At 35.6% G+C, this 25,372-nt stretch overlaps 3 protein-coding genes across 3 annotated transcripts in view; all 3 read left to right on the plus strand.

Annotated features, from left to right (window-relative positions):
- Positions 1–2,823: 2,823 nt before the first annotated feature.
- On the plus strand, positions 2,824–15,284 carry LOC136821739 (polycystin-2-like). The gene is made up of 10 exons (XM_067077952.1): positions 2,824–2,979; positions 3,510–3,675; positions 4,564–4,826; positions 6,624–6,717; positions 7,354–7,509; positions 9,443–9,721; positions 11,107–11,859; positions 12,529–12,684; positions 13,219–13,487; positions 14,640–15,284. The coding sequence occupies exons 1-10, from the start codon at positions 2,923–2,925 to the stop codon at positions 15,282–15,284; spliced, it is 2,838 nt and encodes a 945-aa protein (XP_066934053.1). The 5' UTR covers positions 2,824–2,922.
- The window catches only part of LOC136821738 (voltage-dependent T-type calcium channel subunit alpha-1I-like), an 81,107-nt gene continuing 70,977 nt past the window's right edge, over positions 15,243–25,372 (plus strand). The window contains exon 1 of the mRNA XM_067077950.1: positions 15,243–15,312. The gene's annotated coding sequence lies outside the window, so the exon portion shown is untranslated. The remainder of the gene's footprint in view (positions 15,313–25,372) is intronic.
- LOC136821740 (C-C chemokine receptor type 3-like) lies at positions 22,186–25,300 on the plus strand. The gene is made up of 2 exons (XM_067077953.1): positions 22,186–24,265; positions 25,176–25,300. Exon 1 carries the CDS (start codon positions 22,595–22,597, stop codon positions 23,693–23,695), a length of 1,101 nt encoding a protein of 366 aa, XP_066934054.1. The 5' UTR covers positions 22,186–22,594; the 3' UTR covers positions 23,696–24,265; positions 25,176–25,300.

The raw sequence follows: 25,372 nt of genomic DNA on the forward strand, positions 1-25,372 counted from the left end.
GACCTAAAAGATACCTGAAAATCCTTTAAAACAATTCTCAAAATAAACCCCGTTACATCCTTACACTCAAATGGACCTACAGAGTGAAACTTCAAAAACCCCTTTTAAGTCTTTTAAGTAAGTAAGTAAGTAAGTAAGTAAGTCTCCGATCGCTATCTTTCGATAACTATCTACCCGAAGGTAGGGGAGGGTGCCACTCTTTCTCCCTGGATTGCTCCACTTACCCTTGATCCTTCTCTTAATTGCTAAGCATCAAGCAGAGAAGCATCAAGTACCATTTTGGAAATCTTTGGTATGACCTGGGTCAGCGCAACCGGATACTCAACCACTGCACTACCACCCCTTTTATTCATACTAAACACTTTAGAAAATTTCACATTTCAATTTTTTTACAGGGACATCAATGTGGTCGATTTACAAACGAACAAAAAGTATAAATTTGTTGCAAACCGTTGGGTATCCATTGACAAAACAAATTCCACCCTCTATTACACCCTCACGCCCCACAATGAAGAAGAACTCAAAAGTTTCCTATACATCTTCAAGTCGAAATCCATGAATGATTTCTCGGACCGCCATTTATGGTTTTCCATTTTCAACCGCCCTTCCAAGAGTAATTTTACAAGTTGCCAGCGCCTCTCTGTAGCGGTATCCGCCCTCTTTTGTGTGATGACGTCATCATTAATGTATTTCCAAAACACGCCGAGAACATCTATCGCTGTTGAGAATAGTGGAGTCTTACATTTTACAATTGAAAAGGTAGTTTATTGTTTGCTTTCCCTGTGGGGTACTAGGGTTGTGAGCTGACAGGGGGTGCCGCCCGACTTTTGACCCTTGGACCCTTACCGGGACTAAAAAGGAGAAAACAAAGGAAAATTTTGTGAATTTTACGACCCTTATCGGGACAAATTTGAACAATTTTGACGAAATTTCGATCTTTCCGGGGACAAGTCCCCTTAGCAGGACTTTGGAGATACCATTAAGGGCGGCACATACCGTACCCTCCATTTGCCTAAGTACCCTCCCCCTTACCGTCATCAAAAAGTATCAGGAAGCAAGGAAAAGAGCATTTTTTGAAAAACGTAATTTAACTGGTTTTGTTTTTACAGAAGTGTTCCCGTTTCATATCAGACACACATTGCATATCAGGACAGTGTCCTTTTGTTATATTATGATTATATAAGCAAAGAAATGTCTTTCTTTTCCTCTTTCTGGCCAATCTTGCTCCACATCCGGGTCATGTAGCGCGCGCTCGAAAAAAAAATTGAACACATTTCAACTTTTTTCAACCGTTGCGACGTCAGATCGCGCCAATGGAGTTGCTTCATTTTTCTGTGCGATCGCAGCACGCGCAAGTGGAGACCGGCCTTGATAGTCTATTTTAATATAATTCACAACTCAAAACTTGCGTTTGAATATCTAATGCATAAGAACCTAACCGTAATGTTTGAAATCATACTCATATAATGCTAATCCTCTACACGTGTTTTTTATAAGAACTTCCAGAATTTTCGAAGCCTTCGAATGTTTTTAACTTTTTTAGTTTTAAGCCTAAAAATGTTCTTAACATGTTCTTATTTTTTACATTTTATGAGTAATTTTGTCCATTTTCCCAAGAATTTCGGTGTTTTTGAGTCCTTAAAGCCTTAACTTAACTTGTTCTTAACATTTTGGCCATCGAAGCGTTCTGTTCTTTTATAGTTTGTTCTTATAAATAAAGGATAATAAGTCATGAGTATGACCTTTCTAATTCGCACATCTCAGCTGACACACAACGTTGTTTTAACGTCCATTTAACGTTATATGAACGTTAGGGACGTCAGATAGACATTTTTATGACGTTCCGTGCCATCGGGGATTTTAATGTACCTAATTTATCGATTGTTTTAAAGGTTTTTTTAATAAGAGTGATATCGTTTGCTTACTCATCAAAAAGCTTTTTCACATCGAATTAACAAGGATGTGGAGCAAGATTAGTCAGAAAGAGGAAAAGAAAAACATTTATATATAACAATAGCAAGACACTGTCCCGATATATGAAATATGTGTCTGATATGAAACGGAAACATTTATGTAATAATAACCCCTTTAAACAAGAAAGACATTGTTTCATCATCTGTCTGAAAAACTAACAATATTGTATCAATCTTTGAGTTTATGTCATTTTAGCTTTTGATTGCATTCATTTGCATGATGGTGAGTGTGCCCATCAATGTCTTATTGGTCGGGTTGTTCCGAGTTATTCGACCCAAAAGTCAAAAGAAAGAAAACAGCGAGGGTAAGTTTTTTATTGTACAGGATGTCCGGAAAAAAAGTATAATATTAAAACATGTCTTTGATTTGAGATTTTTTGTGTTCAATGCAGTTCTTTGTATTTTACACGTTTCATTATAAGGAACGTTAACTTTGTTCCGAGCCTGGAGTTCCTTTTTACTCAAAGTTCCTTATCGAGCTCCTTATTTACTTAGCTGCTGAGATCGGGTTTTGCTAAGTATGTAACTTATAAATAAGTATAACAATTAACTAAAGTACAGAAAAAAGATGTTTATTGAATGTTTTTGTTTCTTCTCATTGTTTCTTACTTGAACTTGCGTTGTGAAATTAGTTTGTTTTAATCATGTGATTGAATTTTGAACCAATTCCAAGAAGAGTGCTTGGTAACGTGTAGTCAAAATCTGAGCGAATCTATTTTTATCTTTTGATATTAACAAAAAGCTAACAAAAATTAAAAAAAATAAGCTTCCAGACAAGGATTTTTTAACGGGCCATGTTGGAACCAACAATATTAACCAGCCCTCATAATAATACTTTTTTCCAGATGCTAAGACGGGATTTAGTTTACCGCATTGGTGTATTTATCCAACATGGTTCTTATGTATCGTTAGCATTCTGGGAAGTGGGACGCTGGTCACCTTTTATGGAATGGCTTTTGGTAATCAAAGATCTTTAGATTGGCTTTTATCAACTCTACTTTCGTTTGTAAGTTTATTGTTGTGGTACAACTTTCTTTTTAATTAAATTTCGCGTGGAATAATTTCCGCGATTTTCGCGAATTGTGGCCATTTTTTGCGAAAATTAGTTGTCGCAAAGTATTTAAAATCCAAATTTTGGCCAAAACCTCTAGGAAAATGATAGAAATTGGTTGAAAAAGAGGCCGATTCGCGAAATTTTGTCCAGGCATAAAATTTAGATTCTCAATTCGCGAAAAAATAGTCCACACAAGGATTGACCCACATTAATCATCAATTTTAATGTTTCCATAAATTTCCCTCTCTTGAATAGGCCTTCGGGCCGTGAGAAAAACCGTGAAGGTGCTGCAAAATATTGATGTAAAACTCTTTCTAGGTAAAGAAGGGATGGACAAGGAAAGCTAAATTAAAATTGAAGGACATCTCAACCTTAACAGATTCTTTTGAACCAGCCCCCCCTCCCCTTAACCTTGCTGCTCTACAAAAATACAAATGCTGCAACAGACTTATTATTTTTCCTTTTTCCATCTCTACATGTAGGTGCAAGACATATTCCTGTTTCAACCAGCACAGATTTTCTTAGCAGCTTTAATCAGCGCTTTGTTAAGTCGACGATTCGATGATGGAGTTGTCGAGAAATTCAATTTAACGCAAATATGGAAAAGAGAGCGACGAAAATCTCGAGCAGCTAATTCGGATGTTATCGGTAAGATTCTGAGTTTTCTAGTGTGCCTTTCAATTTTTTATGTTCGTTTATATATAAGAACATTTTTTGAAGTCTTCAGATTTGAGTTTTAAAGCCTAAAATGTTCTAATTTTTACCATTTTGCAAAGTATTTTTCGGCAAGTTTCTAAGAAATTGAATGTTAGGCTCCACCTTTAAAATGAATGTTCTTGACTTGTTCTTAAAATTCTGAGATTGCTAGTTTACCTTTCTAGTTTAACTTAAAAAAAACTTGAAAATACATTCCATTGTCAAATAGACTAATCAACTGACGTAACGCACGCTATTTTGCTTGGATGATTTGCAATTCTTTTGCAAGCTCGGCATTTTTTTCGAAGAGATTCAGACATCACTTGTTATACTGTCAATCTGGTTTTAATTGGGACATTATTTTCCCAGCCGGCACTTGACGTCGTATCAACGTCCATTTATCATTCATAACGTCCAAATAACGTTATTTGAGCGTTAAAACTACGTTGTGTGCCAGCTGGTGTTATGAAGAAATAATTTGCCAGAGCTTCAAAACAAGTCAATTTCCCCCACGCCATTTTCTCATTGATATGGCTTTCAAACGTTCTTTGGATTTGAACTGTGTAAAGTTTTTTGGGGGTGCCTAGGCCCCACCGCCCCCCCCCCCCCGGTGGCTACGGCACTGAATTTATCTATTAGGCTACTTACATCCCAATAACGGGTTCGTGCCCGTTATACTACCAGCGCAGCGGTTTTGAAGAGGTCTGCGATTTATCCGTCAGTTTAATAACATCGAAATTTTAACCACACCGTCGAAATTTACAAAAATAAAAAGTGGCAAAAACTCTCAAACTGTTACGTTTGAAAAATATACTAAATTCTTATTCATTTTTTTGATAGACCTGCCAACTAGTTTTGTTGCTGGTTCAACATTTGACCCGCCAGGAGAGAAAGAAATGGAATCAATGAGACACGAATCATACAAACGACAGCAATTCGCTGCTACACTGCGGGGCATTGTTTATCAGATTTGTTTCGCTTTCGTGGTGTTTGTTATCGCCAATGACGCTCGTCGTAGCTCAGCCTACCATCTTGCAACAGGCATTAGGAAGATGTTAAAAGCACATAAGAATGACATAGCCAATTACACAGCATTTGAAAAGGTTAGTGGAATACTGGAGTCGAAGAATGCCGAGTATGTACGGATGTGACTATTCAAAAAATTCTTTCCTCGGGATATTCTGTAGAAGTTGAAAACTCCAACCTTTTAAAAAGGCTGTATTTGACAATTTTTTTAAATCCTACTTTTGGTTTTCATCGTAATACACGTTTTTTTTTATAAGGAACCTTAACTTTGCTCTGAGCCTGGAGTTCCTTATTTTTACAGAGAATTTCAGTCTCAAAGTTCCTTATGGAGTTCCTTACTACATAGGAAATTTTGAACTTTTTGCCCCTTGAAAGATCAAAATTTGGGTCAAATTAGTCCCAATAAGGTAATTATTTTCAAATCCACTTATTTTCAGCCTGAGCAGTTCCTTAACAATTCCTTATTTTTTGAACCATTTTTAGCCTCGAGTTCCTTATAAACGTGTTCCTTATAAAAAAAAAACGTGTAGCAATAACCATTACTTTTGACATATAGTGTGCAAGGGGGTTCCAGGTCCCACCAAAGATTTATTATACACTGGATAAACGACTCATAAAACGATGGAGAGCGATCATTGTATTTTCATTGTTTCAGAAAACAATTGATGTTCTAGCTTTGTCCGCAAAGGACAACTGTCATGGCGGCTCGAAGATGTCTGATTTTTAGAAATGTTTATCAGTCTTATTTTTAAAAAGTTCTCTAGCTCTTTCTTTTTGTACATTTGCAGAAAAAAAGTTTGAAAGTAAGGCTAGCATTCCGAGCTGGATACATTTGTGAAATGTAATGTGAGAAAAACATCATTAGACAAGAAATTCAGACAAAATGCTTATAGTGACACGAAATTTTCAATTGGAAATATCTTTCTAAGACTGTCCCCAGAAGAGCTGAAATTAACATACATAAGACTTGAGTGTCTTGGCTCCACTGTGGTATGAAAATCCTTTGGAGGCACGTGGTGGCAAAGTGGTTTTTTGAGGTTTGATTTGAAAATTTCGGTGTCAACATTAATTTCTTATACATAACACGTCTTTTGCATCTTTCTCACAGCTTGAAACGTCATAACGACTTAAAATTAGCAATTAAGTGGAAGAATCTGACTCTCACAGGAAAGTTTTAAGTCTCTTTTGGGAATGGATGAGTGATTTTCGATAAGAAATGCAATAAAAATGTTTCGAAAAATCATTTAATGAGGGAAGGAGAGTGAACAATACTATCATTACTGCGGACATAGCTAGTACACGAGAAATCGGCAAAAATCTGTTACTTGTATATCCAGTGTATAATAAATCCTTGGTCCCACCTTAAAATTCAGGTCCCACCTAGCCCTAAAATTGCCATCCTCAATCCAGACCTCCAAGATCCCAGCTAAAAATGCTATCCCCACGAAAAATTATACTATTTAGAGGAACAAAACAAAAATTCTTACAGTGTCATAATAAAAAGGAAAAAATTACTTATAGAATAAAAAATTTTAAAAAGAATTATAATTAAATTGGAAATAAGAAAAGACTTAACATTAACTTTTACCAATACACTAAAAATCCCACCTAAAGAAATTAATCCCCATCTTAACTTGTTTCTCCCACCTAAAACCTGAAAATTTCCAAATCCCACCTGGGATTTTTTAGCCCAAAACACCAAACCCCTCCCCGCCTTGATAAGTGAAAATCACAAAAACTCAAAGTTGAGCAAAGATCTTGTTTAATAGGTCTTCGGTGTTTAACCCCAACTTGTTTAACGTTCTTGTGGGGTTAATAACGTTACTCAACTCATTCCGGGGGAACTGTTTTGTGATTGTTTTTTTCAACTCAAGGTTCATTCACCACGTGACGTTTGGCCGTGGTTATCAAATGTTATTTTACCGGAAGTCTTTCCTGAGCCATGGTTCTCAAGTCCGTGTAAAAATGGTAAGATTTGTTGAATTCACGAGACTTTCAGGATAGAATTCGTTTTAGATATCACTAGACAATGCAAGGGTATTATCGCTAAGCATAAAAAAAAGCCGATAATAGACCTTTTCGTCAATTACGTCAACGAACATCACTTGCCTTGTTTTGAAACAATTACCATGGTGATTATGTCTCTTGAGACATTAAATGATTTTTAATAAAATTCGATGGGAGTTAATCACCATGGCATTAATTTCAAAACGAGGCAAATGATGTTCGTAAAGTAGTTTATGAAATGGTCTACTGTATACGTAGGAAAAAAGGTTGAGATGTTACTTGAGATGTTTCTGTCGTCGCAACCGTCGGGTATAAGAACTTCTTACACTTCAAATCAATCGTTTGTTGTGAACGTTTGTGAAGAAAAATATAAATCATTGGAGGAAGAAGCACACAGTGTGACACCCTTAATAGGTGTCCTTTGAAAATGCCTCTAAAGGCAAAAAAGCGTGAAAAATATGAATTTTATCATTTCTATGCGTATTATTATGAAATCTCAGCTCAGATTGTTTTAAATTAATTGCGAAATTGAGTTTCATCAGATTTATTGCGTTAGATTAATAAAAAGTAACAACAATCTTATTTTTCGCCTTCCAGGAAACTCACATCAGAGAAGTCGCAGATCAACGACAACAACATTCTCGAGAAATGAAGATCCTGGAATCCGCGATTTTCCTGGAAGACTTTATTTGAACGACTTATATTCGAAAGTTGTTACTGGGATGCGTCTTAGACACGTCCGAACAGAAAATAGTAAGCTTTCAATAACCAAAAAAACTTTTGCACTTCTTGTTTTAAAAGCATAGATGAATTTTGGCATGTGGCTTATTATTCTTGGCAAAGTTTTTAATTTCAACTTCAACAAAAAATAATTGTGACACTTCACTATGTAAAAAGTATAAGAATAGAAGTCAATGTCACTGATCTTTACTAACTAGCGTCAATACCTAAAGGACATCAAGTACCTATTTTGATAATGAAGGTCTTATTACACTTTCTTAACTACTCAAGTCTTGAACGCGGGTTGGTTACCCTTTTGCGTTAATTACAACCGTTTACCAAAATTTGTACCAAAAGAACTTAGCCTTTCGCGTTATTAAATTGTCGCACTCATTTTTCTGCGTTAAATACTTAATTAGTTGTATGTAAGTGTAATAAGGTAATCAAGAGTAAATTTTTACATCCGGGGGTATAAGGTTTGCGAGATGACGGGTATGTCCGAACCAAAGTTTGAAAATCGACCCTTAGAGAGACTTTTGGAAAGAAAAAATTTTAAAAAGTATTTGATGTTTTGGCAAAAGACTATATTTCTCAAAAATTTCAATCAAAACTTTCAAATTTTAGTCCAAATTTCAAGAATTTATGACCCTTTTGAGGGAGTCGATTTTTGATTTTCGTAATTTTGGAACCCGACTCAATCTGCTTTTTAATAGTTTTTGTACCCCTTTTGAGGGACTTTCGAGGGTGTGAAATAGGGACCTTTATGGCTCGCACATACCCGACACTCATTTTCCCATCTAAGGTTTACATCGCATTTATTTTTCTTTTACAGCTTCTTGCGTTTAATCTTCTTTACTAAACAACAACACGAACTTTAAGCACTGTTTTTTGACTTTCTGAATTTAGTGAAATCAACATCAAGACATTTGAAAATGATTCGAACGCTCATTAACCCTATTAGCCCCAGGGGAGGGGGGTAGAATCTACAACGCTGGTGTTCTTTTGTGTATATCTGGAAGGAAATTTTTCGAAACGACTTGAAACTTTTAATGGAATCTTATTAAGAGTACTTGTGCAAATCTTCAGGGTCATAGGTCTGCTAGGTCAGGTTTTATGACTTTATTGTGAAACATGACATAAAACCAAGCTAAAATCGCTTAAAACTCAAAATTTTAACTTCTGAAGTATTGATCCAATCATATTCAAATTTTGACAAGTGATAGGTATTAACAATGTGCTTTAAAAAAAATTACAAAAAAATTTTGAAAATGATGACGTCATCATTTATGAGGTTATCAAATTTAACTCATTTTCAGCATGGATTTTAAAATAAAATCTTAATGGGAAATACAAAACCGGCAATTATGTTATAGTAGAACCTCTTATCTTTCAGAATCTTTAAACAGAATGTCAATATCTTTATTGGTTCGACTGTGAGAGGCATTTTTGTAAACCATACATTTTGGTTTTTTCCGACAGGTGGAAATTTTGTGATGACGACATCGCTTTTTAGATGACGTCATCAAAATTTTTTTTCTTCTTTGAAATTCGTTTCATGAAGGAGAACATCTGTACCAAATTTCATGGCCATAGCTCTTCTAGATCAAAAATAATCGAGGGTGGTAGATTCTACCCCCCCCCCCTGGGGCTACAAAACTCAAAAAAGGTTGGGGTCAATAGGGTTAAAAGCGATCAAAACACTCTTATTTGACAACTTTTTTGTGATTTTAGAGGAAAACATAAATTTCTGTAAAAGATACAACAAGAAAGTTCAAAATACAATCTCTCGCTTACCAGACCCCTTTTTCGAACGTGTTCTTGTTTTTGTACGGTACAATATGAAATACAGCATTTATGTACGCGTTTTTAGCCAATCAGATTGCTTATATTTTTTTATGTCGATGATAATGAAGGGTAAATCCCGCCAATCAAACTTTTTTTACATGGCATTTATTTTTCCTTATAGCTTCTTGCGTTCAATTTTCTTTACTAAACAACAACACAAACTTCAAGCACTGTATTGGTGTGTTCAACCTGAAAAACACAGAGAAAGGATCGTATGGTACAGGTTGGTCAAAGCTCACCGGTGAACAAAAACAGCATGACCACCCAACTGAGTTACCATGGATATATAAAACAAGCGAAGAGCTAGGATCTTTCCCTATACTAGCAACTCAACATTTATACCCTGGTGGAGGATACGCTGTTCAGCTCTTCCCGAAATCAAATTGGAAATCTATTTTAGGTGAGATAATTTTTTTGTGAGACTAGCCGTCACCCGGCGTCGCACCCGCCGAGGAGTAGATAAGCTGAACGCATCATAAGCCCTTTGAATTGTGGAGAGGGTAAAAGATCTGATTTGTAAGCCCAAAGAACGAAAAATTACCAAGGGTCCCAAAAAAACAAAGGATTAAACAAAGCCCTTCTACGGCAAGATTGTTTTTGGAGATCCTCTCGCTTCTAACTTCATTTTTAAGAGTTTTGCCTACAACGTCAGTTTTTTGGCCATTAAAACATTCTATTTCAGGTGAGATTATTTTTAAAGGTTGTTGTTGTTTTCACAGCATTAGTGATTTTATATATTTGAGATAAATGGAAGGAGACGGTATAAAGAAAAGTTGATGTCACCAAAATCGCTGTCCACTTTACTCGACGACGATAAAAATACCAAAATACCGTCGTCTGTTTAGGTGAGCAAAGGTGATGTAGAGCCGTACATCAACTATCGACTTTGTTTTGTATCGATTTCACTTACAGTCGCCCTCGATATCCTCCTTTTTCGACAATAATTCGAAAGGTTGTCTTTGCTTTCACAGCATGTTATCAGTGGTCAGTTCTAAAGATTGATTTATATTTTGAGATAACTCAATCGATGGAAATGATTGTTTTAATGATTTTGGTTATAGTCTGGTTGTTTGCACTAACAGCTAAAGTACATAGCCTTTGAGAAAATATCCCAAGCTACTGTTAAGTTACCTCCAACGTCCGTGCAGAGCCCGGTTAGCTATCCTAAGGAGCTATTAGTAATGACGATTGTCCTTAAATGTGCCAACGAGTAATCTCATATTGGATATCGTCCATTAAACCAGAATAAAATGATTGAACATTTTGTTCAGCTGCTACTTTGTTGCAGCTACGTTGAGTTTTGCATGAAAATGAAAGAAACAAAAAACAACCGTTTAGTAATCAGGATCTGTTCGATATATATTCATGATATTCATGACGTAATGGTTTAAACAGTAGCAAAAGACACTACAAAAAGAGTAGGTGTTTGCTAATAGTTTGGAATTTAAACAATAAAACTAGTTACAAACGCCCTGGTTATTTTGGTTTTTACGCCATATCATAAATTTCTCCTGTCTAAATTTAGGTCCGTTTTTGAACGTGTTCCTGTCGAAATATGGCCTTCTTTAAATTTCTATTCATTTACCAGGTGAATTGAATGATCATCTACGAATAAAGATGATCGAAAATCTCGTTTAATTAATTCATCCAAAACAACGTTGCGTTTTGCCTAAAAAAGAAAGCCAAAACAACAGTCTAAGTAGTCAAGATGTTCTCGTAGACTAGTGGGCTCTTTCATGTCTATTGCTCCTTAAACTTGTTTTTTTTTTATTTCTCATCTACCAGGTGAATTGAAAGATCATCTATGGCTAGACCGTTACTCACGGGCTTTGATCTTGGAACTGGATGTTTACAATGCAGCTGAGAAGCAATTCATTTCTGTGCGTATGGTTCTTGAAATCGAACCTTTCGGTGGAATAATCCCGTTCATTACTGTCACACCAGTTACTCTGGATAATGATTCGTTCTGGCTGATTTGCAATAAAGTTGCATTCTTCTGTTTATTCATGTTATTTGCTTATCGAGAATATCGTGAAATTTTAGCCAGTGGATTTTCATATTTAAAGAGTTTTTGGAACATTATTGAAATTTGTTTACTGGCTTTTATATGTTTGGCTATTTATCTTGAATTCACAGTTGAGAAGTATCGTAGCGAGTTAACAACTCGGGTTAACCATCGTAAACCTTACACATTCATTGATTTTCAAGTCCTTGCTTATACTGGTCTATTATTTCAAATCACAATTGGTTTCGTGTCTTTCTTTGTAATGATCAAAGTTATCCGCCTGCTACGCTTCAATCGTCGTATATCGATCTTGACCAAAACTTTGAAACGAGCTTTACCAGATTTGGCAGCAATGGGGCTTCATTTGCTCATCATCTATATTGCCTCCGTAATCTTTTCGCATATGTTATTAGGTGTCCATTTACATCAATTCTCAGATTTTTGGAAAACCGCTGGCACCATTATATCTATCATGCTGAATAAATTCAAAGTGTCTGAAATCATTGAAACAAAACCAATTCTTGGCAGAATAGGTAAGGAGAAACAAAGTATCCTACTTTTCATGTAAAAGTGACACTTTGATGATTTTCTAAAAATAAAATTTTTTTAAATTTTTCCCCTACTACAAGAGCTTGAAAGTTCAAAGTGACGTCAAAAATCGAATGTTTGGAGCCCGAAAACCAGTACTCCTGAAAAAATCACAAAGTGATGGAATAAACGTTTCTGCGTAGAAAAAAGCCTTCTATAGGCTAGTAAAGACAGTAGACGATGCTATCGTCTGTGTGATATATTACCTTATCGGGGAAAACTTCGTCGGGGAAAATTTTCGTCGGGGACAAATATTCGTCACTTGCTGGTTTTGGTAAACGCATTACGGCCGGGGAAAATTTTCGTCGGGGAAAAATATTCGTCACTTGGCCGAAATTTCGTCACTTTTCCCCGACGAAGTTTTCCCCGATAAGGTATTATGATATTACGATATAACATAATCGTATATTATAAAAGGTAATTTAATATGTTGCGCGGCGGAAAATAGAGTCTGTGTTTAGACAATGAGCCCTCCGACTATTTTTCGCCTGCGCGGACAAAATTTCCGCCCGACTGCTAATTTGCATGTTTGAGGTTATTCTTTATTTTTTGAATTCGTCTTAGACTATAGCATAGTCTAGTAAAAACAGTAACGTACTCTATTTTTTTTCTAGGTTTCTTTGTGTTTACCGTGTTGGTGAATTTTATTGTATTGAACATTTTGATCTCCATTTTAAACGATTCAATCGCTGAAACGGAGAACGAATTGGATTCGTGCGAACAAGAAAGGAAAGATGAATTTTTGGAATATGTTAAAGAAATATTCACAGGTTTGTTTTTAAACTCTTTAAAGGGCTACATACACTACACAATATATTATAATACAATATACACTATAAACATTGATGATAGCTTACAATATAATATTTTAAAGTGGTCACAGTATACTGAAAAGGTCTCCGCAATATATTTTCAGCTTGATTTGCATATTCCAACAATATAGTGTCTTTTTAACAGCAAAGAAAACTAATTCATCTTTTTAATCTAATTTCATGAGTTTATTTCGTACATAACGGTCCGCAAACCATATTGTCAAGTATTGTTCGCCAATTATCGTCAAGTCCAAGTTGCCGTTAAAGCTTTTTTTGTGGCCGTTTGTAGAAGAAGTAGAGGTGCAGTTCAACTTTAACCCCCAGTTGTTTGGGGTGGTGCAGGCGGTCCTTAACAGAAATTACATAAAAGAGGTACACTTAAGAAATGCTTTTTATGCTCTAAAGATTTTCCATAGTTTGTTAACTTCCGCCATTATGGAAACAAACGTTCGATTTGCGATTTACTTAATTAATTACTAACTCCCTTTCTAGATTTAATCCGATGCGTTTTCCGATTCCGTTGCTGTTGTCGTCGTTCAAACAAAAAACCGCCCTCTAAAACCACCTCGCCCACAAAGCAAACGCCCATCACACTGCCACCACCAAGTAGGGTTGTTCAGGTGAAAGAATTCAAGGAACATGAATTGACCCCCGATGAGAAACGACATTTCTTCTTCCATTCATCACCCACTCCCATCCACCGCCCACTCCGTGATGAAAAACAACAAAAGAAAAAGCAAGCGGTCAACTTTCAAGATGAGGTAAAACAACGTGTATTAATTATATGAATAATAATATTATTAATTTTATGCAGCATTATCCCTAACCACCCCTTTGTTACTCAAACATAATGCACAAGATTCATTACCTAATTCTGAAATAAAGGCTTTTCTGAAGCAAAAATTTATAAAACCCCTAGATAGGAAATCCTTTACAACATTACAACAGAATTTCAGCGCTTGGCCAATCGGATTCTTCGCGGATTTTCGAAAACAAAAGCATCAATATTTTTTGCGATCTTCACATTTGCTTGAAAAAGCTTAATAAAGGATTCCATCTAACCATCTAAAATCTGTGTTCTGAAGCACTTATACCACAGCTAGACCTACCATTTTAAAATTAAGAAGTCATCCATAGACCGATTCTGCAGAATTCAGTATGTACCAACACTGAAATATTCTTGTCGCTCAAGAAGACACTTGACCGTTTTGAGACCTGTAAGGCGGGGGGAAACCAACACGGAAATACCGACACATTTTTCGTAAATCACAGTCAACAGTGACAGCAAAAATTATTTGAATCTTTATCTTGTCGTATGCCTCTTTTGAAACCGAAACACCGACAGAAAAATAGTTAATACCGTCACAACCGTCAAACCCGTACATTAAGGTTAAAAGTGATAACAGCTGGATTTTTTTTCTGAAGAATTAGCGAGTGATGACTCTTTTTGAGACAAGATATAGATAGTAAACAAGTCTATTATGAGCTTGTTATAGTAAAATTTTCAATCAAAAAATTTAAACACCTTTTTTAAATATTCACGACACATGGGGAAAGAAAAATAAGCGACTAGGTAAAAATCTTTTAGGAAAGAAGTTGAAATGCAGAAAAAGTACCATGAAAAATCAGGTTTTCCGTATCATTGATCGGCTGAATTTTTCTTTAAAAAGGGTATGTCTGCGAAATTGATTCGTTTTACAGATTTGTGGTTTTTTGTTGAAATCAAGCCAACTGCCAAATTAAATTCCCTCTGAAAATACTTTTTCAGCCATCTGCCAAGTCAAATTCCCGCCAAACAATTTCTTCCCTTAAGGTATTTATTACCAACAAATGCAGGTCTCGGACTCGAGTTACTCTTCAACAGTTTTTCGAAATCTTAACGACAAACTTGATACTATCTACGAACTTTTTAGATACAAATCATGGACTATGAGGAGACTTCGATCCACACTTTCAAGATTGAAGATGATAGTGGTGATGAGAACGTAATCGATTACCAACAATCTCCACCACAAGGGAAGTCTGATAAAGCATTAATGATGTCCAAGTACCAACATGTGTCCAGTTACCAAGGTGTAGCCAATTATCATCATCATTCAGATGATAGTGATCTCGAGATTGAAGAAATCAGTTGCCACCAACAACAACAACATCTGCCAGAGATATCAGGTGAAAAAGCAGTTACCAGATATGAAGATGTAACCAGTGATCTCAAAATTGAAGAAATCGGTTGCCACCAACAACAACATCTGCCAGAAATATCAGGTGAAAAAGCAGTTAAAACCAGATATAAAGATGTAACCAAATATCATGGTGTGACCATATACCAACAGCAACAACATGCAGCTGACAGTAATGCCAAGATTGAGGAAATCAAATCTGACCGACAACAGCGACATCAGCCAGAGATATCTGATCAAGAGTTAATCACCAAATATCAACGCGCAATAAAATGTTTGAAGAATATGCACCAATCAGATGTTGACTTTGACGCGGCTTGGCAGAAACGAATGATTGGTCTTTTACATGGAATGATGGAAGATTGTTTATGCGAGTAATTTGGCAAATGTGCACTTATTTAAAAAAGTAAGATTCACTATATTGTTGCACTTGCAAGTTTTAAAAGCTTTAACTTCAATAGTAAAAATTGGGCCTTTCAAGAAATAGTCCTTGTTCCCCTGTTGAGGATATCGGACATCCAGGGGGTTCGATGTTAACTGGGTATCCAGGGACAAAATCCTTGGATATACTGGGGGTATGAGGAGACTGGATATCCAGGGGGTACAGGCCAAAATGCATGGATAACCTCAACCCTTCTATCCAATCTATCCACTTGAATATCGAGGGGGTTGTGGAAAACTCGAAAAATGAATATTCTGCAGAGGGTGGGAACGGAAAATTTCTGGAAAAACTCATTGTTTATGAGGGTAATACACTCTATTCGCGAGGTGAATAAATTAATGGGGAGCATCGGTCATAAGTAGAATGATACCCGGGGTGTAGTACCCTTGCCGACCGACGGGGGTGCTCCGCTGAGGTTCAAATAATGGATCCTACGCGGGACTCGTTTTTTCAAAAATTTTGCCGAAATTTGCGAAAAAAGTGAACCTGAATGGGACTGAAATTTCAAAGTTTTCTCAAATTTTCAACTTTTTCCCCAAATTTTCCAAAAAGGCACTCTACGAAGGACTGATTTTTCTATTTTGGTAACCTGTAACCCATTTTGCCCTAGTACCCCTCCCCTTGGGAATGATAACATATTCTGACGAGCTCCTAAACGGCCTTTGTTATTTGTTTACAGAAGTTAAAACGGTCGTTAAGGCTAATAATTAATCATTGATAGAAAATGAACCCCCGGGAGGGAGTACTTAGGTAAATGGAGAGTACGGGTAACCCCTTCTAAGGGTCATAAAAATCACAATATCAGTAACAATTTCAGTCCGCTCAAGGGTTACAATACAAACCAAAAACTGCAATATTTATCCCTAAAAAAGCTAAATTTTAGGAAAAAAAGGCCCGGTAAGGGTCCCAAAATTCATAAAATTTCGGTTTTTTACTCGATTATAGACCCTAAAATTTCCGATGTTCAAAAATCGGGTGTAACCCATGTCATTTCGCAAACCTGCTACAACCCAACCACCCCCCCCCCCAGAACGAACCTCGCAGGTTAAAGCATTTTGAGGAAGAGTGAATTACCCTGCTGACTCTTAAGTTACTATCATATTACGTCGTGGCCCTATTTTTCTCGAAGTATTGAAGTAGAGGAGGTGCCCCTGCAGTGAGCACTTGTTGCGATTTTATTCATCACCATTTTAACTTTAATTCGCATGCTTGAGTTTGAGTTTTTTGAATGAAGGAGCCTGTTATTTTGGAGCAAATCGAGCAAATTTTCGTTTTCAATCGTTTGTTCTCAGACCTCTCATATCGGAAGTAGCACTATTTAAAATAATTTAAAATAATATTTCCAGGTATTGTTGCCCATTGCACTAAGGCTCGGGAAGGTTTGAGAGATATGTTGAACCTATGATATCATCTTTCGTGAGTACTATTTAGGGACTTAATAGAAAATCGGTATTTTAAGATAAATAACACTGTATTTATATTTCATTGCACTTATATATTATGAACCAAAAACGAAATCTATTTTAAATGTATAGAATAACCATTTCAAAAAATTTACAGAGATTGAATCGAAATAACGAAAGTGCCAAATGAATTTCAAATTTTGAAATTTGAAAAGAAGTAAAAATTTTCAAATTTCAAAATTTGAAAAATGAAAAATACAAAAAAATTTTGATTTTCAAATTTTGAAATTAAAAAAATTGTTTATACCCCAATCGACGTAATAAAAGTGCCAAAAGAGGTTTTTAAATTTTAAGTATGAATAAATTGGGCTATTCCATTTTTAAACTGTACAGGGGTATTGACGAAATTTTCAAGGGGGGTCTAAGCCTTGATTTTCCAAGGGGTTTTTGTTCCTTTTTCAGCTTTTCCAAGGGGGTTATTCAAGGTTTATAGGGGTTCTCCCCTCATAAACTGACATCAGTTGTTTTCCAGCCCTTTTTCACAAATTTAGTTTTCCGAGGGTTTGTATGCCCAATTCCGGGGATAATTTGCTATTCATATTTCCAGGGGGGCTAGTGAAAAAATTTCGTCAATACCCCTGTATAATTTTTTTTTAGAATAGCCCATTAGAAGGTTAGCAATCTGTGTTGACGTCAACAGGAGGCACTAAAAGTGCATAATCACCTAAGCCCTGCAATTTGAGTGATTTTCTTTGAGAGAATTGATTGGTGATTAACGTCACGTGACCCGTCATAACTCCTAGTATGTGTTTGCACACACTGTAACAGCATAATTTGCCTTAAGAAACGGTAATCAACTTTACCATATAAGGCAAAGAAACCCGTTATGGGGTTTAGAGACGATGTTTACTTTCGACTAATATAGCCTAATATCTGAGACAATAGGCAAAAAACAGGTGGATATTTTGTCCCTTCAATTTCACGAATATGTTTTTTCAAAGATAATTCTATTAGTTTCTTCTTAAATTTCAGAAAGAAAAAAAAGTGTGACAAATATAATTTTCAAAATTTAAACCTTTAATTGGCACTTTTATTACAACGAGCTTTGTCCAATTTTAAGCAATACTAAAAATTTTCCATTTTTCATTTTTCAAATTTTGAAATTTGAAAATGTTTACTTCATTTTAAATTTCAAAATTTGAAAATCATTTGGCACTTTCGTTACTTCGATTAGATTGATATATGAATTTTGAAAATTGTATTAAAATGCACATGTCAAATGCACAATTTATCTCTTTAACCTAAAATAAGTTGTAGAAAAAAATGAATTACCTCTTGAATTTCCTTTTATGTCCAAAAGTTTTGCCTAAAATTTCGAATCAGTTATATTTCACAATCGAAATGGATCATGGGTAATCAGGACTGATTGCGCCTCCATAACGGCTTTCTGGTGGCTAGACTCAAAAATCTTTAAAGATTTTCAAAACTTTGGACCAATAGTAAGCAGTAATTAGCGCGCAGTAGTCCTAATTACCCATTACGCTTTGCGACTGTGAAATGGCCTATTTTTCTGAGAAATAGTTAGAAGAATATGTACAGGGTGATTTAGTAGCACCTTGCTTGTTTAGCTCAATGTTGTAAATATTTCCTGTATGGAAATTGCAATGGGATTCGAATTTCAAAACGAAACTTTGTCAACAACAAGAATAGAAAACAACACGGAGGACATCAGTGTTATTACTTGACACATTTCCATGGAAAACATGTAGCCCTATCTACAAAATATTTGGAACAAAAGGGCAATTCCCTCAAAACTTAAAAACCGCAAGTGATTTTTAAGTGCTTTGAACTACGGTTTGAAAGTAGAGTTTTAACTCTGAGTTTTAACATTAGACTTTAAACTTAAGGAACTTAGGACCTCAGGATCTAAAAGCTCAAGAATGTTCCAATAAGGCTGAAAATATAGCCTGGAAGCCACTTAACCCCTCTAAAATCGAAAAATCCAATGAAACATAATGGAAGTACTGAAACTGCAATTCTCGCCCGATCTCTAAATTCTGAAATACGTTAAAATACCCAAGATTGCCAATATATTTCAACCCTGATTGTAGTGTTTGATGGAATATGATATTTGTGTCTCAAAGCCATATTGGGACATGGTTTTCAAGGAGCGGTTTATATGCAAAAGGGCTACTCTGTACTAGAGTGTATCTCACGTATACCGTAGCGTAGTACAATGAATTTTGAAATTTTCTTCGATATCGGGTCTGTTAACAGGCGAAACGAGGGCGCACGTAGAATTTTCACATCAAAAGGTTCACCCCACTAGAATCTCCCCTTCTCTCATGGAATCCATGACTTGAAAGTGAAATACACAAAAAAACCTGACAATTCTTTTGCTCGCTCCGCTCACAATTAAAGTATCAAAACTCTATGACTGACCACATTGTTGTCGAAGCTACTGTCTTCAGTAGATAGCAAGGTAAGATCGAAAAATATGGTCGGAAATATTTCATGTGTATGATAAGTCCTAATTTTTGAAGAATAATAGTACAAAAGGTGCAAAATTACTCGTTGATTTTCTAGTCAAGCTTCACAAAAAATGGGTCTGTCGCGGTCAAAAAAATTAAAGTTCGTCAGTAGCAAAAATGAGGTTAGGTTAGTTATCTAATCTTGAAGAAAATGTTAAAAGTTCCAAAATTTCAGAATAAAGGGAGTGATTTTAGCCAAATACGATAGTTCAAAATCAAAAATTTCCTTCCGTCGGCGGAAACCATGGTTGCGCCTCCTCCAATCATTATATCTTTTTTAAAGTAGGTTCAATCATTATGTCTCCATTACTTTCAGAGGTACTTCCGTACATGCTCCTCTTTTACTTTATATCTATACAACATTATTTAGTCAACCTACACAGTTTTCCAAAAAACAGTTAAAAATATATCCCCTGTCTAGCCTCTCTAGAACATCTCCATGATGGTTTAAGAAGGGCGTCAGACTATAGTATTCAATTTGGTACCTTTTAATTGGAATATTAATGAATAATAGCAACAGAAGCAGAAGCAGGCGGTGCAGCATTTTTTTAGAAGTATGTATTCTTATCTATCTAGGAGACAACTTCTCTTGAACTTTTTTTTCAAACAATGTGTTCTTATTTCTAGGAGCCCTAAACCTCATCATTTGTATACTTAAATTTATTATCATTTTATGGTAGGATGTTTTCTGATATCTAGGAACTTCCAAAACCCTTAATTATTGCCTAGAAAAATGTGTGCTGAAAGTTTTCCAATTTTCTAGGGTTAAGGAAACAAGAACACGTCAACTTTTAGTAATACCCCTGTCTCCTTATTCCAGAACACATCAAATTTTTTCATAATACGGAATTTCAGAACATCAATATTTCTACCTTTAACAAGTGCAGAGAACACGTCCTAAAAATCGCTTCATAAACTGCTATCGAAAGATAGCACTAAAGTTACTCTACGTCAAAGAATTACACATAAATTTTTCTTACCACAGTGATGAAAATCAAGAAAAAATTGGTCACCCCACTCAAATTTTAGAAAATATCTTGCACCCCAGTGAATTTCAGTTTTTTTAACATCATACCCCACTGGGTGCTTGACATCCACTGGGGCATAGAGACAGGGGTGTGAGAAGGGTTCAAATTATAGAAAGTATATTACGAGGCTTTCCCTTTGACGGGAACTGAGCATTAGTTTGAATTAGCCCGAGTTCACAGTATGATGACGTAGTAGTGTAGTGGTTATCTTCCTTGACTCCCGCCTGGGAGGCCCGAGTTCAATACCACCGTGTCTCTACGACTCACTTGGAAAGTGAATATACCTTTGCTGGGGTCAAAACATGCCATATGAGGGGAATTGGGTACCATTACTCTAATACAAGAGTGTGGATAGATTAGACAGACATTGTGACGTGCCGTGGCACTCATAAGGTTCGGCCTCGTGAGCATCGTGAGCATCGGTCTCCCAGTGTCGTTCGAGTGTCATGGTATAAGCCATGGCTTTGCAGCTCGCATCTGTCAAGTCGCAGTGTCTGTCAGCGCTGTGATTCCTACCACAGATATCTGTAAAGCCCGAAGGGCTAGATTTGCGACTTTTATCAAAAAGTGAAGCTCATCTTTGGAAGGATTTCCTACCAGAGTCACGTGACTAAAATATGCAATTTCACCAGTTTGAGAGATGTGAAATAGCGTTTGTCGCCTACGTTTTTTGATCTCGCGCTCCGAAAACAATTAAAATGCTAGATCCTATCCATCGGCACGAAATTTAAAAAGTCAAATTTTAGCTTCACTTTTTTTTGCTGGAGAAAGCTTAAAGTTGCCTATCTAGCCCTTCGGGCTTAGAGATCTGTGATTCCTACTCCTTCGTGGGAAGGACCCATCCCGAACCCAGCTGGCACACAACGTTGTTTCAACGTTCATCTAATGTTATATGGACGTTGTGAACGTTAGATAAATGTTGAAACAACCTTGCGTGCCGGCTGGGGGATGCATTCGGGGAGGCTCATATCTATCTAACTATTCACTGTATGTTGAATTTGTAAAAAATCATTTAACACCTTACACTACTGTACTTCTTTTAAGATATTATGTTTGGGAGATTATTAAGATTGCATATGGTGACTAAATTATAAATAAAAATAAATCAAAAAAAAAAATCCTGTTTAGATCCCTCCTACCTATCCGCCCACAAAAAAATATTTTCGCGGCGATATGGCTTTCTTAAGATTTTTTTTTTTTTTTTTTGATTATGGGGAAAATGACTACCTTTTTATCAAAGTGAATTGTTTCTATGAAGAAGTGACTCTTAACCATTAAGCATCTCTAGGTATATAATGTTGGTGTGATTCAACAAGTGAATTGTGAAATTTTTGAAGTCAGGTCTCTTTCCTTTTTGAAAAGGATCTATTAAAAGATTTCAGCATTTTAGTTTTTATGTATTTTACCAGTAAAATGATGGTTTTTTTTTCATTTAGGGAAGAGATATAGATTTTAATAGAACATTAAAAATGCATTAAAAAAATCGATTCGAAGAAGAAGATTTTTTTATTTTAATAAAAAAAGGGAATAAATTTCAAAACACATGAAAAGGAAAAATAAACTCCGTGCAGTATTAATCAAACCTTCTTCTTTTCTTTTATAGAAATTATTTTTTCCAAAGAAAAAAAATAATAAATTAAAAAAGAAATCATTATCAAATAGAAATATGCATGCTCTTTTTCCGTTAGAAAAGTCAAGATGGTATCATCCCTCCCCAACTTGAAGTTTATTGAAGCTGCATTCTCATTGGCTCTCTTCTTTGGTGAACAAAAGTCTTTAATTTAGTATATAAAACCATATATCAAAGTACCAAAAAACCCCTTTTTGGGTCTTATCTATAACTCCTTCTCAAGCTTCGATTCTTTATTTTAACACGAAAAATGGTTTTATCAGTTTTGATTTGTAAAGACAATCGCCCTAAAATCGTTTTTTGTATTTGCGTATACTGCACAGTGGTATAGCTTTCAAAAATTAAAGATAATTATTTATATGGTAATATCTTGCAAAAAAAAATTACGTAAATAAAGACTTGGTATTCAAAAACAAAACGCAGGAGTTAGAATTTCTGTTTGGATTGCCTACTGTAAAGAAGATATTGAATATAACTCGTTAAATCTTTTCAAAGAGAGGCTTTACCTGGGTATCTCATTATTAAATACAAATAAACATTTTCTTTAAACTTCTTTGCTGGATTATACCACAGCTGATCATCTGACAGAACTTTGGAAACATTGACAATTTTAGCTGACATTAAAAGTGAAGATAACAGAATCACGAAATAAAAATGGCACTTTTCAAATACTTGAAAACGTCAAAATTAATTCTACTTTTCACTTTAATGGGAAGTTTGAGCAATGGTCAAGAATCACTTGATCGAAACTCAACCACTGACATTACTGGAGTAAACCAAATTGCCAATATAACCAAATCTAAAGTGTACACAACATTGATTCATGACGCTCCACCGACTACAAACATTACAAATCATTCTCAGGACAATTCTTGGTTAATACCGAATTTGATTCTAATCTCTATCGGATTGTTAGCAAACATCCTAGTCATCTTCTTGAGCTACTGGACATGGCGTATCTCCACACATTACAAGCTAACAACCTGTCTTGCTGTCTCAGATGCATTTTACTGTCTATTGTTCCTAATCCTGAACACAATGAGAGCCGTCGGCGAATATCCAATCGGAATCAGTTGCAAATTACTACGTTCTCTCATCTTTTCAAACATGTTTTCAGATGTTGGGCTAGTTCTTCTGTTATCAACAGATCGATACATTTCTATTTGCCATCCACTCAAAGGTGGTATCAAATTGAAAAACGTTTACACCATTATTTTAACCATTGTTGCTTTCTCTATCATCTCTGTTATACCTTTGATGATCAATTACTGCGAACCTACCCATGACATGGCGTTCTATAAAGGATTTGCCTGGTATCAATTCATAGCGGTGGCATTTTTCCCATGTATTATCCTAACTGCCTTGTATTACCAGAGTATCACAACACTGCACGCCATTACCAAGTCGATCCTACATTGTTCCAATGATGCAACTCTGGAACGTCGCCAGAAAGAGAATAAACGAATCTTAGCCATTATTATCACACTCGTTGTCACCTTTTTCGTCTTGTTGGTACCATCAAGTCTTACCTACATTATTGGTTTCTATGTACCAAACATACCACCGTTTTGGAACGAATTCATGGCTGTTTATACAGAAAATGTGTTCCCCTTGCATACCATTTTCAATCCTGTGATATATTCGTTGGTGGATCAAAGAATTAGGAAAATCATTCGAGGCTTTTGGCGTACTGGAGTAAATAGACGACAACTCAGTGAGTTTGGATCACTTAAAACATCAGCCACAGTGGTGTAGTGAGAGATATAATGAACAATACTTTGAAAATGTTGACTTTTAAGATTTTTGAAGAAACCTTATGCTAATCACATTTTGGTCATTGAAGGTCAAATAATAATTGCTTTCATAACGCATCTTGTGTGATTTGGGAGAAAACTCAAATGCTTGAAGACTATACATTCCCGTCAATAAGAAACTAAATGCTAAATTTGCTGCGTAGAATCATTTTCCGACTCAGACGAAGAATCTTGCTTTGACCACTGCTTAAAAGATTGGAAAAATGATATAGGTAATCATAAGCTTAAAACCTTTGCTTTGTGCCGTTGACGAAGACAACTTTGAGGAGAAAATTTGTAACTATTCGCTTTTATTTTAAGATGATATTCAAGTAATATGAAAACATGATTTTATTTATTTTTGAACTTTAAAAACAAAAATATGTTTATTGTAGAAATTTTGATTTGAGAATTGCCAATTTTTTATTTTTTATTTTGGTAAATCTGTTCGTTTTCCACCCTTGTTGCTACAAATTACTAAAATAATTTTTTTTCTCAATTTTTTCTGCCAAATTATATATATAGTCTAGAAGTATAAAACCTTCAACTACTCAAAATGGAAACAATAAAGACAAAAACCCACAAAACAAAAAGACAATACAAATACAACAAAAATCTAGAATGAACATTCACAGAAAATCAATCAGGTTGGAGTAGAAAAGGAAAATATGATGACATAGAAATCCGTCAATGTAAAACTAGTGATCTAAAATGACTTTAAGGAAGAAAGTAACTCAATATGAGTTAAGATGGAAAGAAGTAACTCAATATGAGTCAAGAAATATTTCAAAAAAACACATTATCTGTTCCTCAGTTTTCGACCTACACAGGATTTCGGCCACCTGTGAAAATATCCTCCTATATGATGGAAATAGGATTGTGTAGGTAGGCCAAGCAGTGTTAATTAGACACCACCACAGATAAAAGATAGTAAAAAGATGTGTTTATTGAAAGTATAAAACGCGCGCAATAATATAAAATAAACTAAAACGTAACACGGAGCCAGCCGAAGAAACTAAAATTACAATGAGAAAAGAAGTATACTTTCTACTAGACAAAGTTGCCACATCTTTGACACGTTTCTGCCACAACGTTGAAGAAAGCATACTAGAAGAGAAGGAACTGGGATTGGATTGCCACTATCTAACCCTGTGGCTCTCACACACATTTTACAGTTCAAAGAATAAGATGGAAAGAGTGGGGAAAGAATGAGAATTTAAAAAATCGGACTATAACCCGGTTCGAAGCCCCGTACACCGTGACCGCTCACCGCAAGAGCTGGCGAACGAGTGAATCTTGAGAGAGTTGAAATCTTGAAAATTCTGAAAAATGACGAACTATAACCCGTCGAAGACTGCAATCTAACTTTGCGTTTTCAGCACCTTGACATCGCATTCTTTGTATAAAAACTTTGGCTATATATATATCTACAAACCTTTTAGACATTGAAAGCTCTAATACACCTTTTCGACCGTAGTTGCGCAGCCAGGCGCGTGCCTATTTATTATTCAATATACCACCCTAAACTCGATCCTTTTTTACACTTTTTTCTAATTGTCTGTAGGTGAAGTACATTACAAGTACATAATGCTGACGCTAATCAATGGACTGACCTTGCTAAGAATTTCGCCAGTCTATG

This window comes from Clytia hemisphaerica, unplaced genomic scaffold (assembly GCF_902728285.1).
Source record: "Clytia hemisphaerica strain Z4C2 unplaced genomic scaffold, Clytia hemisphaerica genome assembly, whole genome shotgun sequence".
Classification (NCBI taxonomy): Eukaryota; Metazoa; Cnidaria; class Hydrozoa; order Leptothecata; family Clytiidae; genus Clytia; species Clytia hemisphaerica.